The sequence below is a fragment of the Haemaphysalis longicornis genome, unplaced genomic scaffold, assembly GCF_048455015.1.
Source record: "Haemaphysalis longicornis isolate Haplotype H1 unplaced genomic scaffold, Haemaphysalis longicornis Haplotype H1 scaffold_7, whole genome shotgun sequence".
Taxonomy (NCBI): domain Eukaryota; kingdom Metazoa; phylum Arthropoda; class Arachnida; order Ixodida; family Ixodidae; genus Haemaphysalis; species Haemaphysalis longicornis.
This window is the reverse complement of record NW_027526422.1, coordinates 75,915,776-75,936,294: the sequence shown is the minus strand read 5'-3', so window position 1 is coordinate 75,936,294 and position 20,519 is coordinate 75,915,776. Positions and strand designations below refer to the sequence as shown.

The 20,519-nt window shown below is 49.2% G+C and overlaps 1 protein-coding gene across 1 annotated transcript in view; it reads left to right on the top strand.

The window, feature by feature from the left end:
- Positions 1-20,324: 20,324 nt before the first annotated feature.
- Positions 20,325-20,519, top strand: part of LOC144146363 (phospholipid-transporting ATPase ABCA3-like) — a 143,586-nt gene continuing 143,391 nt past the window's right edge. The window contains exon 1 of the mRNA XM_077678321.1: positions 20,325-20,505. Within this exon, the coding sequence (XP_077534447.1) occupies positions 20,325-20,505 (181 nt within the window). The remainder of the gene's footprint in view (positions 20,506-20,519) is intronic.

The following is a 20,519-nucleotide window of genomic DNA, read 5'->3' as shown; positions in this document are numbered from 1 at the left end:
TTTTTCTTTTAGCCTCCTATGTGCCGATTGGGCAAAGAAAAATATGGCTGCAATTTTCTTGCGCCATTCTTTACATAATGCATAGTGGTAATCTAACGCACTTCAGTGCCTATGGGACCATGGTGTATATGCTCCACCTCTGTATGGTCCTCTATTTGTGGTGTTGCAATACAGGTATACTAGCACACGCGAGATTGCAAAAATTGATTTAAAGGCGTGCATTGTCGCTGGATTTTCTTGAAGGAGAGGGTTTTTCCGCACCCATATCTAAGTGGTAATCATGGCTTTCTTTCAGATCAGGAAACCATAACTTAGTAACACAAGTCCTAGATACAGTAACAGTAAGCAAGGCGCTACAGAACGATCCAATTCCTAAGTTCTCAGTTACTGTTACCAAGAGTGCTCTCGCACAGGCTTCAAATAAAGCACGTCTTTCTCTCTATCTCTTTCAGATCAGGCCATAAGGGTCCAGTACTTGATCGAGAAGACGCATGTAAAGATTCAGCGAAAGATGATGGAGGAAAAGGCAACTTTCAAAGGAAAGGAAGAAAACTATCGAGTAAGTGCAGTTATGCTATCCATTGATGTCTCACCCGGCACACAGGAAAGGACGAAGGAGGGCTATTAGCAGGTTGAGCAAAACACACATTTATTCAACACTCCAAAACCCTTCTTTTAAAGCAAACCACAGTTGACAGCAAAACGAGATGCAACCTAGCAACGCTAAATCGCTTACACAAGCGTCACTAAGACAAAAACAATCAAAGCCAAAAGTAACTACGCTAACGACTCTAAACATACAATCGTAACCGACGTTCAAACACCCAAATATAATAAACCAGCCCTAATATCGTCTTTACAATCTTTGCAACAAACGGCTCAATAATGGCTCACGGTATACGTATCCCTATTGGACGGCTCTACTCTGTCACTGGCGCTGACTTGGCGTAGGCGTTGTATTGCCGTGACGCGCTGGTTGCCCTAGTCCTAGTCGCCTAGTGTGGTGGTAGTGGTGTTGGTGCCGGCGTCGCTGCGCGCGATAGTTGGGTCGCCGCTGGTCCCGACATCGGTCTTCTGTGGTAGCCCCTGTGGTAGCCCCCCAGCAGAAAGTATCTTGGAGGATCCGGAAGCGTAGCCGTTGGGTGCCGTCAAAGCAGAGGTTAACGGGCGTAAATGCTAGACGTAGGCGCCCGACCGTCACCGCTGGGGCCGCCAATGTACAGGTTGGGCGTGCGACTAGGAGGCTGGGACCGAAGGCATGTCGGCCTGCTCTTGGCCAAGCTTGAGGGCGTTGTTATGGCCTGGCCGCGTCGCCCGGGCTTCCTCCTGCGAGGTTGCCCTTCTGTCGTGCTTCCCGGTGGTAGCGGCACTCTTGCGTTCGCTGTTCCGTTTCGTTTTCACGGGACGCTGCCCCATCGGCCGCTCCCCGTCTGTTGAAGGGGGGGAGGTCTTGGTTGGTTAACTTCTTGGCGGTAAATTTAATTCTTTTTGTGTTCGTTGGCTATCGTTTTTAATTGCCTCACCATCACTACCTCCCTAAAAGATTTCCCCCTCAACTATGACACATGCACGCAATCATTTTTCTTAAAATGACACTAAAAGGAGAATGAAATTTTCTTTTAACCGAAAGTTCGTACGTCTCGTAGCTCTCTTAGGTTTTGCTCGACGTGCAACGATGCGTTATTCACTGAGAAATAAGTAAATAAAGGTGGCGTTTCAACTGCTTCCATTTCATTGTTTTTGTGAGGTAGCCATTGCGTCAAAAAACCGGAGCGAAGCCCCGGTGCTGTCTATAGCGTAAACGCCGGCGTCGGTCGCTTTTACATCTCCAAGCCATGGCCGACTACGGCAACGTTTTTTTGGCCAAGGAAGCTCGCCAGAGAAACGTGTATGATTTTTCACCGACGGATTTAGAAACGCGTTTAGATGCTCTAGCGGCCGGTGTGCCCGCCTACTCCGGCGTCCAAGACCCCATCGAGCCGGCTGCGAGCATGGAGGGCAGCGGCGAAGCCGCTTTTGATGCAACAAGCGCCATTTCGATAATCAAGCGCGGCCTCCCGGGCTCCAAGCTGGCACCGTTCAGGAGGGTGCCTTCCCTTCACCTCGTGTGGCGATCACAGCCATATCATATTGTCTTATTTCTCGCGGTGCGAACGTCGCTTGAAATAAACATACTTCACGGCAGCCGCGTCGAGTTGTCATCGTTGACCGCGCTGCTCCACCTGACGTTCAGGAACGGCGGACGAGCCCTGCTAGGCATGCGCCAACTAGACTTCAAAAAACAAACGGCGACCTTTTTTTTGCCGGATGTGACTTCATGGTTTTAGAAAAACGGCATCTGTTGTACGGTTACCTCGCTGTGCTCTTCTCGTCGTGATTTTTGCCTGCCGTTGCAGCGGTGCATAGGTTTTTGGCTTGCCATTGTGGTGAGCGTGCTCCCTAAGAGCTTCTGGATAGCACTTACAGTGGTGGGAAGCGTATGATTGAAGCGCTGCGTGTGTGCGGCCGCCTGAGTTGCGGGTAGTACGTTACGACGGTGACCACGGGCGTTCTCCCATCAGTTCTGCCGCCTGTATTTGCGAGACGTGATGAGTGCGCTCCCGACAAACTTCTGCGCTGGCCGCTGGATGCGTCGTCGCCTACGTGCGAGTGCGCGTATGCCTTCAACTTCAAACGGGGATGCTATCGTGGCCAGCCGCGAACGCTCGTTCGCACGAAACTCATGTCACACACCACACGGTCGTTGACTAAGAAATAACAAGACAAGACTATTGCGACTTACAAAGGCGATTCCTGTGCCTCGCTTTGGTTCATCCTACCATAGTCTTGTAATCACTGCGTGCTGTCATAAGCTCCGGAACATTATATTCAGGAGGTCATGGTCCTGCTGCATCTTCTTGTTAAATCATTGCAGAGGGTTCTTGGCGCCCGGAAATGAAACGTTGGTAATTACCCTCGTTAGTTTCGTTGGTCTCCAGAGGGTTGCTTTCCTGACGAGCGTATTGATGCGTATATCGCGGTATGGGAGCTGCCCAGATGTGTTGACGGATGTGGAGGGGCACATGTTGTAGCTGTTCTTGGGGCTGTACTGGATATCTGAGGAGTTCAAGGGTGTCTCGTCTGGTAGTTGGTTGAGGCGGGTGGTTTGGGAGCTTTGTGCAATTCATCTAAGGTATTGTGTACTTCCAGGTAGACCAACTTGCACGTAGGTATTGAGAGAGCATCGTTCGGTCTGTGAAAATATTGATTTCGCCCACCTCCATATTTGGTGCCCGTTTGTGCTTCTGTTATCAGCCTTCGTCGTGTTCCGCTTGATCCTACACAGCGACAAAGTTTGATAGCCTTAGCGTGACCCCGAACCAAATGCCGCAGGGGGCCAAATTAGCATTCGCAAGTCCAATATACATTGAGACGTTGGACACCAATTCTTGTAACTTGTTCTTACTGTGGCTACACAGCCAGTGCCCATGATTAACAGCATGTACTGAAAGTCCCGTGTTCTCTTGTGCGTATTTCAATGTATCTTGATGGTACGTAGTGCAGACAAGGAACTGTCCTAACAGGCGGTGGTGGGAGCTTGCCGCGTTGCTTACGACTGTAACAGAAACCGATTTGGTGCTGCACTCCAAGACTCAATGCACGCCAGGTGGCTGCACGCCAGAATTTGATACGACGAGAGTGCCGAAATTGTATGGCACAAAACAGCAACGAGTAATCTTTGGGGCCTATGTGATAAAGATGTGAGACAGATGTACTATAGATTACTTAAGGATTAGTGTGAACTGTACAGCAGCTGTAATTGCTTTTTACACGTGGTGTTAAACCAGTGTCACACGAAGGTTTTCTCTCAGAGGAAAATGAAGCTTTGTTGAAGCTCTTTCTTGTCTATATCCTTTCCTTGAGTCATGCTTGACAGTTACCCAGAATTTCCACGATGAAGTTCCAACTAGCCTGCGTAGTCACCTTCATTCAGTTGACTGTTTTGATGCATACTTAAGCATAAAATCCAGGGACGTCTGCCATTGATAACTCATAGGAAACCCTTGATGCCCGCCACACTCACCACTACCACTTCCACAACTTTGCAAAAAAACAAATGCAAGCATAGCCATGACAGATTCCACCATGCTTCCCAGTAAGCATGTCGCCTCTATCAAGAAGGATGCATCAAACCTCAAATACACTACGACGCATACAAAAGCTAGCGATCATCTACCTCATCTAGACATCACGCCTTATTAAACTAAATAAATGAGGCGGCACGCACCGCTGCCCAGAAATGTACTAACCAGGCATTCATAGAAAGCAGAAAAGACCCGCGAGATTCCCTCATCGACCTCTAAGTTCAAAGCTGTTGTACAGATGCCTACAAACCCACACATACTACAACACAACACAACGTATTACCCAGCACGTTCCCCTATGAATGCCCACCCTGTAAAAGAAGGAAGGAGATAGTCCAGGGAAGACAGAGTTGAACCATCCAATCAAGTGCACCAAACACTTATCAATGATTTCAAATAAATGCGTCAAACTTGCATAATGAACACATTACGGCATTATTAACTTTCATTCATGAAATTATCTGCGTAACCTTGTTATACACTTATGCTAAAGTGACCAGGCAGTATATTTGAAGGTGTGCGAACATTTACAACTTAGAATACTTTGCGAATAGTTTTTGATATTTGATTGGCAGCTCTGTTTCAAATATTTTAAATTTATAAATAGTAGAGCAACGAATGTTTGCTCTTTCCCAAGACTTGGAAACTTTCAAGCTTCACTACATGGTAAGACCTTACGGGTTGGTTTTTCCGCATGACACCAAAGCCGTGCCAAAAGCGCGATGTAGAATCCTTGCACCACACTAACTGTGTTGTAACTATATTCGCTAACTGTGTTGTACGTTAGGTCAAGTGCAACAGTACGAGAGCAAAATTTGTAATCTAAAAATTGGTTTCCTGTAAATTTTATGACACGAGTGAGAAATCCAGCGCCATTGCTCGCTTGTTGGTGAGGTCTTATCAGCAACTAGCATGTCCAGCCTCCTTTCAAGGATTGACGGGGGAATCATATTAAATATACTGTAATATGCTTACTTAGTAGAACTACAAACAGGCACTCGCGTTTTCAAAAATCAAATAAGCAAATAAAGGCGTTTCCGGGCACCTATGGGTCCCTTGTTAACAATGAAGAGGGGTGTTGAAAGGGTGTTGCCCACATAAAGAAAAAAATTCCCGCATTTCCCCGAAAGGAAGAATGTGAAAGTGCGAATGCACGAGTTGAATTTGCGCGGTTCGGTAATGTTCGCGAAAGAGAGATCACACACACACACACAACTACAAAGAAAGAAAGATGCATTTATTCACAGACACCTATTTGTGTTGTCGTTGTACTTGATTGCTAGAGCGGATCTCAGCTTTGAAATTTCGTGTCAGTACTCCTTCAAGCAGGTGCATTAGCCCTTCTCACGCCCGATTCCTGGCCAATCCCCCACGTGGGCGGTTCGGTAATGTTCGCGAAAGAGAGATCACACACACACACACACAACTACAAAGAAAGAAAGATGCATTTATTCACAGACACCTATTTGTGTTGTCGTTGTACTTGATTGCTAGAGCGGATCTCAGCTTTGAAATTTCGTGTCAGTACTCCTTTAAGCGGGTGCATTAGCCCTTCTCACGCCCGATTCCTGGCCAATCCCCCACGTGGGTATGTGCCATGTCAGTGGCCAGGCAGCGCGCGCCCATCTCCCCCCGTTGCTAAGGAAGACGAGGAGCGCGCGCACCCGCAGCTGTTGCTATGCGGACTACGGCGGCGGACGATTCAGGCTCGCTTAAGAAGTGCATTCGCACTTAAAATGCTTGGCCGCAGGGCTAAGCGCAACTAGTTACTTTTTTCTCATTCACTACTTGAGGCGTGGATATGGATTACTAAGGCTTGGTTCTTACAGCTAGTAACAACAACAACAAAAAACCTTTGTCCAGTGCGCAGCCCTACCTCCCACAGGGCTGAATGTCCAGTTATCAACTGGCTTCAGGTTTCAGACCAACGAAGTGATTAGCAGATAGATGATTCAGCATGGTAGTTACTACACCTTCGCAATGGTGAACATTACCTGCCTGCCTCACGACTGCGAACACACAACTATACCTTACGTCGCACAGGTTAACTCCGTTATACGGGACAAAAACAGCCCTGTGGTCTACGTAGTAGTGCAATGCAAAATAATTTATCCGCGCAGAATCGTGTGCAGTGGCTAGCTTGGTTACGATGGGAGTGGCCATGCGCCGGCCCACTGCCCTCGGGTAATCGGCGTTGCTGCCTCTCGCCACTGCACGTAAGCCACGAAACGCCCAGCGGCCTCAACATGGTGGACTAATAAAACGCAGCGCAGAAGTTCGTCGGGAGCGCACTCACCACTCTCGAAAATTAAGGCGACAGAACTGATGCAGAACGCCCCTCATCACCATCGTAACGCACTACGCGCAAATTAGGCAGTCGCACACACTCAGCGTCAAAATCACACGCTGCACACCACAGTATGTGCGCTGCAGAAGTTCTTCGAGAGCACCACATTACAATCGCAGGCCAAGCACCTATGCACCTCTGTAACGGCAGATAAAAATCATGACGAGAAGAGCGCAACGAGGTAACCGCACAACAGCTGCCATTTTTCTTAAGCCATTACGTCACATCCGCAAAAAGAAACGGTCAATTTGTTTTTTGATGTCTAGTTGGCGCATGCGCAGTAAGGCTCGTCCACCGTTCCTGCACGTCAGGTCCCCTCCTAGCTTAAACATCACAGGGGCAGAGCGATTCACGTTGCGGATTATCAACCGTGGCTCTTGAGAGCGGGAAAGCACAAGTGCGGTCCGGCTAGCTAACCACTACAAGTAACTTTATTTCTCGGGCGATTATGTTTTAACCGGGCGCCATTTACCGATAGCATTAAATGAATTGTTACACCTCCTCCTCCTTCTACCCCTCCTCCTCCGCGCGCAGAGAACGGGAGATTGGAAGGTCAGGCTGGTCGCTTAACCACCTGGAGTAAATCGTCCTCTTGCAGCTTCTAATGAAGGGACTTTAGCTGCTTCCTGCCGGGTATATTGAATGCAGAAGCTCTGGCGCTCACCGTCATAGGTTATTGACTGCGTTCATTGTGCACCAATGATCTTCGAAAGTGAAACTGAAAGCATGGGGGCTTGATGAATAGGTGAGGAAGTAGCCTACCTCACAGTGTATAGAAGCTGTAGTTTGTGTTTTTTAGATAGGATGAGTTCACATCCTTTATTGTGACGTCATAAACCATAGCACTCAAGAGCGTACGGGTGTGGTCCTTTATTCTCACGTTTCTAACTTTTTCTGCCATATGAAACTAGTGCTATTGATACTGGCCAACTTGTTCCACTTTTTAGTGTCCCTTAAAGAAGTGAAGCATCCCAAAGATTGTTATGGAACTTCACCTAATGTTTATTTACTTGTTTATTTATTTATTTGTTTATTTATTTATTGGTACTGCGATCTTTTACAAGATTATAGCAGGGGGTACAAAACGTGAGCAACAGTGGTAAGTGGAAACAACAATCAAAAGCAAACGAAGTACAAACGTATATAACTGTAATAGCTGCAGTGAATATTCAAAAGCAGAGAATCAACAACAACAACAAAAAACAAGTTACAAACATGTATAAAAATCATTACCGCAGTGAATCTTCAAAAGCAGACAACGTACTTATCGTAACAACTTCGTTGTGCAGGTTATTCAATTCCACGATTGTCCTATGAAAAAAGGAATATTTTAAACAATTGGTTAGTTGCATTAGTGGTGCTATAACGGTGCTATAGCATATAGTGGTGCTATATAGGGCGTTAGTGGTGCTATAGCCGCGGAGAAAGAAGCAGACACAGTACTGGTCTTGGAGCATGACCACCCTCTTCGATCTCTTCTTGCTCGTGCAGCACCACAGCCTACCCATGACGACAGTGCTGCTGCGGATGCTGTTACAGATTACCTTCCTTCTAGTGAACGGGTTAAGTGAGCGATGAAATGTTTGCGAATGCACCTTAACTGTACAAAAAAGGAGAAATGCGTTAGCTATGTACAAGTTAGATGAGTGCAAAAAGCGCTAGAGCTATGCACTGATATGTACAAACAATGTCCATGTCCAATCGACGGCAATATGTCCAATGTCTTGTCCAGTCGTCGCCGTTGCAGCAGCGGCAGCCACATAGCGATTTCAGGAGGTCTGGGCTGGGAGTGCCGCTGAGGGCGGGTAGCGTGGCCGTGGATGCGTTAGTCCGATTCTTGCTGCTGCATTGCAAAAGTATGCCAACCGCAACTTTGGAATAGTAGGAAGGCGCATGATGAGAGGTATACGACCAGCAGAGTCTGGAGGTCGAGGGTTATTCCTAGGCCGTGGTTGGTGCCGGATAAGAACGTGTTGAATAAGAACGTGTTGAAGAGACAAACGGGGACGGGGGGTTAGACAGACGGCGCGGCGGCCTACCACGACGTCGACGCCACGCACGCCGCTTGGAACGTCGTATCGTGTTTTCCCCAGCCAAATATAGTGGCCTTGCTCCCCTGCTCACAAGAACTCGGTTGAACCGCGCACGAGAAACTATGCACCGGGGCGCCGGTCGTTGCATGCCCTGGTTGTCGTTGCGATGGCCGAGTGCGCGAGTACTGTGAAAAAAAGGGATGAGCCGCCATGACCTGTTGTGATGCGTGCTTTTAATAGAACATGATGATGATAATGATGATGATGAGCATGAAGGAGGCGAGACGTCACCTTTTTCAACATCCTCCCCCGCGCGAAAATAGCTACAAGTTTCACTGCGTGTTTAGAGTCCACGGAGGGAAAGCAGCCTAGTTGGCAGGCAATGTCATTGATGTCTGTAGAAGCAAGTAGTGTCGGGGACATCGCTGCTTCTTCTTCCACCAATGATAACTGTGCTTCTTAGCGCAACGCAGGGTAGACCTTCTAGTTTGGTGAATCGCAGTTGAACTGCTTCTGTAGAAAGTTGTCCACGAACGGATTAGTTCATTACTGTTTCCGGGAGTACACTACCTTGTCCGCCAGACCGGTGGTAACTGTGCTTCTTAGTGTAACGCTGTGTAGACCTTCTAGTTTGGTGAATCGCCGTTGAACTGCTTCTGTAGAAAGTTGTTCACGAACGGACTAGTTCATTACTGTTTGCGAGTCTACACTTCCTTGTCCGCCTGCCGGCAGTCATTTTGTTTATCGCAGAAACTGGTAGAACTCGTATCACCTTGAAATGCCTGGCAGACTTCTATGGAATGATAGGCGGTAATTTCTTCGTCTCCTTTTTAGCTTTATTTTTGAAAGTCCTTTTGAAACTTGAAAGTCCATATCCAATGTTGCTGCTTGCACCTTGAATGTGTCACGTTGCGAAAGAAAGCTGTCCTAAATTTCTTTTTCGGCGTGGCTGTTCCTTCTCTGCCTTTCTATGGTCATTCCAGGGATTTCATGCGGTCGACATCTTCCGAAGATCCAGAAGCCTGCTTCCTTTTCCCGCTTTCTCTTCAGATGTCCCACTGATTTCTTCATGCCAGTTCTCACGGTTGGGCACTTTAAGTGTCGCTTTAACCGGGCTAGTGAAGGCAGTAGTTTTTGTCTGGATGTGCGATCACTAACATTCAATTCGCCAACATTGTTTTCTGGTCCCGCATGCCTCCCTACGGTCATGGTCATGGCGGGTTTTTCTGAGTAGCCAATGTACGTCGGATAGCCCGTGGTGTCTTCGGCACAGATGCCAAGATAGCTGTTTTCTATCAGAGGAATGTCTTGCCAATTCATCTGTCATCTACACTGGTCTTCGTGTTGCTCAGAGACCAGATTATTCCTTCAATTCGCGATTTCCATATTATCAGTATTATATAATCTTTCTGGTGCTGACGCGGCTCTGACCGAATTCGGGCTTCGATAAACGCAGTTAGAGTTTGCCGGTTAGTTCTGCTTTCGGTTATTTTTATTTCTAGATTCACTGTTGCCGTTATCACAGTGGGCTCAAAATCAAATGCGTTAAACATCTCGGATAGCAGGTTCATAATGTCAACGGTATTTTGGACATCTCTGTCAATCTTGGTCAATCAACCGTTCTGTTCAGTCAAAGTTTTTAGAAGATCAGTCACCTCACACATTGGTGGTTGCTTCACGGGAAGAAAGTCTTGAACCTTCTCGATCACATCTGTCAGTTGCTCCCGGACGAAGAGCCGTACTCTCGTATGGAGCCTGCATGGTCCAGTTCAGCGTCATACACGTCGATAGGGATGGGGAGTGGACTCACGCGGAAAAAGTTGGCGTGATCGTCCTGGTTGGTACGCAGCCGCGAAGGTGAATCTCATGTGTGTCGGCAAAGGTGCAGCACGAGTGGATCCAACTCGTCTCTTCTTCTTTAGCCAGCCCCCAGCGTTATCGAGGGATTCTTCATTCTTGCTCCCCAGATGTAAAACGGCGGTCGAAGACAAGACATATCCGCTCGGTGTGGCTTACATCTGGAGGTTCCTCGGTCCCGGGTTTCTTGCACTAAAAATGTGGAATAAGGAACCAGCAGCCATGACCCGTTTTGATGTGCGCTTTCAATGGAACGAGATGACGATAATGATGATGATGAACACGAGGGACGCGAAACGTCATCTTTTTCAACAAGTACTTCGCTGGGCTCTTCTAGTTCAAGAGAAAAGGTTTTGTTTGTTTGGATACCCACGGCACTGCGTCTGGTGAAGGAGTGCGATTTGAGTAGGGCGACTTTGTTGGTTTGTTTGGCGGGTAGAGGATTCCGGGAACTGTAGGAGACACTGTAGAGCGTGCATCATAAGCAAACAGCGGCTGTACAGATGCAGGGGCAGGTGCGTGCCGCTGAAGACGTGTGAGCACATTGTCGGTGGTGCGGGGTGATGCGGGAGATGCTCCCGTAGGGGAGTCAGTCACGTGCGGTGGAGTAGGCGTCTCCATTTTGGCCCGGCCAGAAGGGGTGTCGAGGCTTTCTTCAGTCATCGCGATTGGCAGCGACTGGGAAGACAAAGGTGCGAGTGCCGATTTGTCCGCTGACGCGGCGGTGTCATTGACATCGAAGAAATTGATAAGGGGCTCGAGTTTCGGAACGGGTTGGGGCGTTGTGCCTTTGGAGTTGGTGCGCTATGTTCTGTCGCGAGCATGGGAAGGCAAATCACCAGTATTTCGAAGCACTCAGGCATCGCGTCCTTCAGGTCGCTGTAGACATTTGGTTTAGGAGGTGCAGCGTGGACTGGGCAAAGATCTCGCTCGGGGGAGCCTGGTACGTGATGGTGCACCGTGTGGCTTGCCTAAAGAAACCGCGGATGTAAACGTGGCTCTCTGTGAGCACGAACCACAGCTCCGGGTCCTTGGGGTTGAACGGTGGCATGGGAGGGAACGGCGAAGATGGCAGAAGAAGCTTCGCTGATACCCCAGTGGTAAATTCATACTTGTGTTGAGTGCGGCGTCTCCTGGTCACCACTTTTGTAGGTAGGGCCGGCCGTCGCGTAAAGAGGCGGCCCTTCCTCACCCACAGATGTTGCACGGCGCTTGTGGCCGACGGGCCAGGGCCGCGGAGAAAGGAGACGCAGACGCAGTGCTGGCGTTCGAGCCTCACGGCCCTCTTCGTTCACTTCTCGGTCGTTCAGCACCACAGCCTACCCATGACGATAGTGCCGCTGCGGATGCTACTACAAATCAATACAAGATATTGTAGCGAACGGCGCGCCAAGGGCCAGCCGCGCTGTGACGGTGATGACGAAGCCGGGCGCTTCTCCAAGCGCACGCTCAAGTGCACTCACGCTGCCTGAAAATAAAATCTGTTGCAGGCCAAACCTTGTCGTGGTTGATTATATCTGCGAAGGTCGAGACAATACAAATCAAGATAAAAGTTTCCTCAAACTGTGCCCATCGCCGGAAATGCTCTTGGCTTATGTTTTGATAAACGCACTTTATCTTATTTGAATTCGCGAGACGGGGATTGCTATCACGGAAATAAATGGGAACAAGCGAACAAAACCGCGCTCGAAAAATGTGACATGTCTGATTTATTATTATGCCGCAACAGTGGCCTTTTGTTTCACAGATACTGATTCTTCTGTCGTCAAACATTCCCTCTTTCGTGTTTTCCAGATTGAAGTCGGCGAGCTAAGTGCCTCGATCTTCCGCACATCGAAGGATACATACAGGGGAACGCTTTCGTTCGTGGTGCACGTATGGTGCTTCGTGGCACTGGTGCGGCGAATGAATGCGATCGAGCTGGAATTTTCCAGTGGTCTAGCAGTAAGTTAAGGTGTTCACATTTAATCAATCCCTCCGAAGCGCGCTCGTAATGCAAAAATCGGCTCATTGGAGGGAAACAAATGTTCGCTGGTGGCAGGCGCATGACTGTTTTTCATCATGGAGGCAGAAACAGACACCAATGCATTATTAATCTTCATGTACGCATATTTGCATCGTATCTCCATTACGTAGTTCCTCGAGAAAGAAATGACTGCTGAAGGGCAGCTTGAGGCTTTGTAATCGTTGGAGATGAACACAGAGTATAAAACAAAGAACTAAAGCGGCAATAACTAACTTGAAATTAGTAGGGCATTTTAGCGATCGCAGAAAAAATTGACACAGCTGGCACTAGTGGTGCAAAGCTGGAGAAACAGCGGAGCGGGGGGTTGACTTAATGTCTCCTGGTTTTCCGAAGTTTTGCTAGGTTTTGCCAGGCCTTGCTAAGTGTGTGAGGTTTGGCGATGTTCTTGCTAGGCTATAGCCCAAGCGTTGAAGGGTGAGGTCAAGTTTGGCCGGGTTTTACGAGGCCCTTTAGGTCAGTTGACACACTGAAAGCGGATTCCAGGGGAGATGGAGCTAGGTCGGCCCTCAGCTCCGCTCTTTCTCCAGGCGTGCACCACTAGTGCAGGCCACACCCATTTTTTCGCGTTTTAGTAGCCCAAGAAAGACTACCACCGTTACAATGGTATAATAAGGTGTGCGCATACGCATGGACCACTTGTGCTTACACTCGAGCAGGCGCGGAAGACGGCTGCACTGTTGTAATACCCTTCCTGCAGCACATTTTACAGGCAGTGCAGTTCTTTTTTTCGGTATTGTTTTTAGGGCCGAAGCCCCTTATGAGCCCGGGCCGTCGGCGTCTCCTGTCGGCATCGTCATCGTATGTTGCAGTTACGGCATTAAAACACCGGGACACTCGTTTTCGAACGCCTCGCGCTGGAACGTGTCAGCTCCGTGACCAAGAACACATACTAAAAGAACACACTGGTACACTGGTTTCCCAAAGCATCCCGCTAGACAGCTTCGTGGTGCAAAAATACGAGACTTTTTCAGCAAACCTCTACCCTCCAACGGTTTCATCGCCAGGGTCAAGAACACCAAAGCGCCAAGTATTCACTTACACACTGCATGCTTCGCTTCTTTCCAGTCCTGGTCTTACGTTAGTGGCGATGGCCCGCGATTTTTGTAGGTCTATAACTGCATTTTTGCTAACACCACCGCACGACGCTGTAGCCGAAACAGTTCCGCTGATAAAGTGTCAAACGAGTTATTCGCGGAGCGGACCTCGGACCCACCAACGTGGAAATAAAGCAATAACGTTTGGAGCCGTTGAGAGATACTGGGCCCCAGACTTCTGGGCTAATGAAGTTCCGCCGTTTTCGTCTTTTTAACCTACAAGCACCCTCCACGATGGAGTAAGTACGGTTGCAAAAGCGATGCTTTATTTACCGGCAAATGCAGGCAAGGCGTTTGAATTGCGGGGAACGGGGCACGGGGGGGATGTAGTTCCAAAATCCATGAGCTTTTCTCCAAAATCCATGAGGCGGGTGCTGTCCAAACAGCACGAGGTCAAGAAAAGAAAAAAAAAACATCTATGCTGGTAGAAGCCGTCTAGGTCTCCAGTTACATGTACATTACCTTGTTCGTTGTGTGGTTGTCTGACAGATAAAGAACGACTGAATCGAGTCTTCGTAAATAATTAATGTTACCTTTGGTTCATCCGGTGTTTACGTTCAAATGTCCAACGAGTGCCTTATGACACTGGGAGCTCGCAGTAGCACGAGAGGGCTCATAGATGCGCAGGGGAAGGCGCGGCAGGTGACGGGGAAGCAGGCTGAGCGTCCGAAGGCGATTTTACAGAGCTCCCCTGACGGCGGTGCAAGAGGTTCGTTCCATCCGCAAGCACACACATACGGAACATACTCAAGTTCTCAGAACACTTAAATCCGAATAACCAGCAAGACTTATGATTCCCACAGTTGAGACAATCGACATGAAGTCGCCAGCTTCAAAATAGCGCAACGAAAGCAGCAGCCTTCTGGTAGAGCCGCTGGCCAATAGCAATGGCGTCCATGAAAACAAACCATCTGACTTGCGCGCAACAAACGGTCGTTACCCAGGCCAGGCCAGGCGATTACTGCCTATCCTTAGGCGGTAATGGTGACAGATTCGCAAGAGGTTCGCCAGGATTTTGCCAGGGCAGGATATGTCGTCTGGCCCTTCACGTAATCGCTAGCCATCGTTAGAGATAGACCAGTAGGAATGTGGCTGCGAGCGGGTTATTTCCCCTCCCGTCGTTGCGCAGGACCGGCAGAGAGCTCCTGCATAAGCTGATCTTGTTAGTAGTTGTTGTCCCGCAGCTGACCCCTCGCTCACCAGAACGGAAGTGGTGTTACTTCGACAGCTTCACATGAACACACTTCCAATAGTGGCAATCATAAGAGGTATTACGAGGGCATTTTCACAACACCACAGGTACCACCCTTTGATCTCAGTGAGATTAACTACATGCGATGTGGTCCTGCACACACAATCCCAATATAAACAGCATAAAACCCGGCAACAGAATCACATCACAATGGGAGGCCACTCTGTTCAACCGGCACCTAGCTTGCAAGAAATGGCTCGCTGACCGGAAGGCGCAAGCAGCACTCCGGCCAACGAAAGCCCCAAACGAGCGGGCCAGACCATTGTGACTCATATGGAGAAAGTGCACCAGCAATAAAGAGTTTCTGCTCAGACTAGTGGACCTAACCGTCGAGACTCATATAGAGAAAATGCATCAGCAATACGATTTTCTTTTAAAAAATCACTGAAAACTGAAGGAGCGATGTGGGATCGTGATAGCATAATGGGTGAGAGGTGAAGAGAGGAAAGGTTGCGGGGCAGGTTTGGTAGAAGACCTGTTTTTGTAAGACGTTCGCCACAAACAACCGAATCCCCAAATGTTTTGTCGCGGAAAGTGACGTAGTAAGGGAGCTACACAGCCGGTCGCCCGTTGACTAGGCTGATCACGAGCAACTGTCCCGATTAGCGAGGCGTGAGCTATGCCCGTGCCTCCGTTTCCGTGCCAGGGACCCCTTTATTATTTTCATCCTGGTTCCTCAACACCCTCCCCCGCCGTCAATTCCGATGACCTTGGCTGGTTAGCCTCACGGAAATGGAGGCGCTGAACTTGGCGTCTATGTCTTGTCCGGATGAGACTCGCAAAAGACACCGTCGTGACCTCGGAACGTCTGCAACACTAGGCCTAGTTGCACAACACTGGGGACGAGGTGTCATCCTGGATGACCAGAATGTCGCCAATCTGCACCTCGAGACCAGGTAGGGTGTAACTTCGTGAGCAGAGCGCAGGAGAAGCAGGGCAACGGCGCGCCGTGTGCGCCTCCGCGGTCGACGTTCTAGCTCCGCGCTCACGGATGCAGACTCGTGCAGTCCCAGCCTATGTGGCAATGAGGTCTTGCGCCTACCAGTTAGGAAGTGACCCGGTGTCTGAAAGAACTCTTCGGCATCTACTGATGACAGCGTCAACGGGCGCATGTTGGAGCACCCATTTCGCAGAGATCCGTCTGGATCTCTACTGGGGACAAGCGAGTGCCGCCAAGAGCCCACAGGAGCGTCTTTTTTGTGAGCCTTATGAGCCAGTACCACCAAGCACCACACCACAGTGTCCTTTAGACGACTAACTTTGACTGAATTCGGCGCTCACTGCAGATGTGGAGGACCGCGGCCTCACGCATGGTTTGGGGAGACATGGCGTGGTGGTGGAAGGTAAGGGCGTTGTCGTTGTCCGAGTATATTGGGGTCGGAACTCCACGCCAGGACATGAAATGTCTTAAAGGAAACAAAACCTCGAATGCCAGATGAGAACTTCAGGTGAATGGCCCGTGGGATTGCACAAGAGAGCACGATGATCCATGTAGACCTTGTATTCCGGATGTGGCAACCGGCAGTATTAACTTCTACTAAAGTCGACGCAAGCCACAGAAAAGGGTCACCTTCAGTAATCCCATCTCGGGGCAGAGGAGCGACCGGCGTTGTGTCGTGTTTGAGTGTACGTCTTCGGCATTGCAGGCAATTTAGTAAAACGCTTTTCGCAGGCTGACGACCCTTCAGTATCCTTCCGCACCCCTTCAATACCCTTCATTACAATTCACTATCATTCACTGCCTGTCACCATCGACAAAAAAATACAACTCCAGATTATCTCTGCCATTACCGTTCGAGATCCTGGCAGTCGGATTTCCTCTATATCAGTTAGCTCACTAGACCAGCAGTTCTAGGCCGTAAGTTGCGGTGGCGGCAAAGGTCCATCCCAAGGGAGTTCAGCTTAAACAAATCTCGGAAAAGCCGCTTGGTACAGAATTATACGGGGTCAGGAATCCGAGTGGATAGAAGAGTTTGGCAAACAACTGCAACATCGTTCTTTTAGTCGCCGGCTTTGTAGCGATGAAGGCTGCAATGTTATTGGTGCTCAGGACTACAGTGTCACCGAATGTCTCCGATAGAAGCCCAAGGAGCTTCATCGTATTAGGATCACCCCCTTCGGTCTCAAAGGCAACTTCATCGGGAAGAAACTGGTCTGGCAAAGATGAGGCGTTAGATGTCCACTTGCGGAACTGTTTACCGCATGGGCTACGCTCGTATTCGCTTCTGACTATATTTTGTGCGCTGATGCCTCATTGCCCATCCAAAGGACCACGTCATCTACCTAGAAAGCGGAAAGAAGTCTTGAACCGCTCTTTCTGTCTCAGGTGATGAATGGACTGGAGGAGGCGCCGAATGGCACACTTGTCATTTGCCGCTCTTTCTGTCTCAGGTGATCAACGGACTAGAGGAGGCGGCGAATGGCACTCTTGTCATTTGCCTCCGTGCATTAGGCGGAAATGGTTCACTCTCACTTGAAAGGTGCGATATCCAGAGGAATGGCCGGACGTTTCTGTCTTCTTCTGGTATCACCGTTTGCAAGTATGCCTTTTTTATGTCGGATACTAGGGCTACGTACTAACCTTTAATGCTAGATGTCATTGAAAGCCAAAATCTGAATTGAGTCCCTTTAAAGTCACATTGTTCAGCAAAGGATTGCCCGGTGCACGCGACGACGCGTCGAAGGCGATGCCCAGATTAGTTACGACTGCATCTTGTTGAACCACTCCGCGATGCCGCTTGTAATGTGCATTCGGTGTCCCTCGGGTTTCTTGAATGGGTGCCCGTTTAGCCTGGCCCTCGTTGAATCGTTGCTTATCCTCTTGTTATACTGGGACAAGTCCGGCCGGCTGCGGAAACGCCTGAGCTGCATGCGCAATAGCATCTTCGTAGGATCTGAGTTGTCCTGGTGGACCTCCACTTGTGGAATTTAATAAGGTGGGGAACTTAGGAGCGCCCGTAATGTTCGAGGATTCCCCGTTACAATTGCTTTTTGGCCTCAGCGTCTAGCCCGACACTTTATGGCGTTTTGCTGTGATTGCTGTGAATGGTAGCGTCGAAATTATCGCAGAATCCCGCCCAGCTCCGCCGTCACCCGAAAATGTCGGGATGTACAGCTTGGGCAGTGCGGCGAAGCGTGTGCTGGGGGCAACGGGACCGACCGCCGGCTGACACAGGTTGGCGCCCGAGGCCTCATTCGTGCGATCTCCCGTTCCCGGATCACCACCGATAGGGTGGGACAGAACAGCAGACCTCTCTGTGAGATCGACGCGCATACGAACTTTTATACAACCATGGCGCCTTACTTCAAGGAGGCAGCAAGGCCTGAATGGAAGTCTTCATCTCTGAGACTGCTGTTTCTGATGACAATTGTGGGGCAGAAACCCCGTCAAGCTACTTTTTGGAGCTTTTTGTTTCTGTCCTGGCATTGCTTTTATGATTGTACAAAGAATGCTGAATAAATTGAATTGAAAAAAGCTGCCATTTCTTCATGTCTCATTTCGATGGGGTTCAGTGGCCCGTGAACAGCAACGACAGACGTGGCCAGATTCGGTAGCGTAGATTAGACGGTAGTAATTTCTTTCGCTATAACGACCTGAACCGCTCCGCAATGGCGGTGGAATCTGTCCACATCTGAGGAATCAGCAAAGCCAGGTGAGCTGGTCTCCTGGGCGCGAGCTCCCGACGCGGTCAGATTTCGATGACCAGGCCGAAAGAATTGGGAAGCATCGAGGTATTCTCTCCAGGGTAGAGGGACAGCAGAAGGTCGCCGAAAGTGGGGAAGGAAGGATGCCACACATCTGGTCGCCAATTCGCTGGGCTCATCACGGCCAACTTGCCCGAGCGCGAGGCGCGAGCTAGACCCATGCTCCTGGTCTTGTGCCTGATGACTGCTCATTTTTATCATCCTGATTCCTAAACAATTTTGCTTGACAGCTTCAAGCAATTTCCAAATTTATTCTTGTGTAAGCTAAGTAATTGTTTTTTATGTGTGAAACTTAGAGCTCCCGCTTTCCTCGCGTTTGGTGTAGTAGCATAGTAAGGGCGTTATACTCGAATTTTTGTTGATGATCACATTAATCTTGATGTTGATCAAATTAATCTGGTCCTCACTTTCGTTTCTGCGCTCTGTCATGTGAGGAAAAGTCCACGCGAAAAATTTGTGGAAAAGTAATCTGTGATAGGCCTTATCGTAAAGACCCCGCTACACTTTTTTAAACTTTTTGTAAATCATAAATCCTTCCAGAACGTAGTCAACAAACAAGTCTAGTGCTTAGAATAGGAGCTTAAAAAGTACCTCTGCTAAAATGCACTGCTCTATGCCCATAAGACAACGTAGAACGTTGCACAAAAAAGTTCTCTTTATCGGTCTTTACGTTCGTCGAGCGCTGGAATTACGTGCTTGCAGCGGTGTAGTGGCTTTTGGCTGGCTTTCTTTTAGTTGCAGCAATGAATGCATTCAATAGCCACTTAAAAATTAAAAAAAGCCACAAAACCAAAGCAGAAACGGATCTTCTGTGATGAGTAAATCACGCACTACCGGCGATAAGTATAGCTTTCACAATGCTTCCAGACGGTACCGAAAGAGTACAGCGTTTGAAGAGTTCCCTTTAATGTGGGAGCCAACGCTTAAAAGAATGTCATTGGCGTGAAAAAATAAAATTTGCAGATGTGACGATCCTCTGGTGCGGCTGAAATGGCGTGTAGGCTGATCAAGATACCGTTGCATAAAGAAGCAAGGCTCTGACTGTTATGTAAATAGGATGTTACCCATTCAAGAATGTTATTGTTTATAACACATCCATGCTGTTTTGTTTCTAGGTCAGGTAGGGAATTGTGTCGATGCTTTTCCATTATCTAAAAAATGGCATTGATTTGCATTCTTGTATGCAGTACATTCGGAATGCGGTTGGTTATACCGCATAGCTGTGGGTCTGCTTAAGGGCCATATTGTCACGGGACGTGACGGACAATCCCCGTGACCCCATGGCCCACCAACAACGATGACGATGACGAAGAAGTGACTGGCGTGCACTTTGCGCGAGCTCTGTCATGGCGGCAATGTGCATTATGTAAATAGATCGCTTCACCCCATCGCACCGTTCGTCTCATCCATCTCCACCAAAATGTCACGTCACAAAGCCGAGTCCAGATGGAAGGGGGCTTTAATGATTGAAGAGCGGCGATCAGAACAGCCAGAAGCCGAAGGCCAGGACAGAGAAGAAGAACACAGAGCAACCAGGCCGAGCCCCTCGCTCATAAAGCCGTGCAGCCGCTTGGCGGCGGCAGCAGCTTGCGAAAAGCGTGAGCCCCCCAATACCGTATCATCGTGGCAATACCCCCCTGTCACGGAAAGTGGCGACAATGCCCGTAGCGCCATGGCCCACCACCAAGGATGATAATGACGAAGAGCTAGGCGCGCGGCGCAGCCAGGCTGTGCTCGGTTATGGCTTGATGTACATAGTTCTTCACCATTATGCAAATACATCGCTTTATCGCTACATGGTTCGTGTCATCTGCCGCCACGTTACATTTGGTGGAGCGTGCGGGTTCGTCAGCCCCATCCTGGTGCAAGCATCGCATCGCGTCGGCATGGACGTAGCTGCCAGGGATAACGAAGCCGTGCCGGGCAGCCCCAGTCCAGCCGATCGAGATCACCGCATGACGATGTCCCTCGTGGCCCCAGCCCGAAAGATCCAAGTGACGACCAGTCGAGATGAGCCGTGCCCAGACAAGCCGAAGATGAATTCCCCCGCCCTTCCGTCCGACGTGGGTCAGGACCTTTGG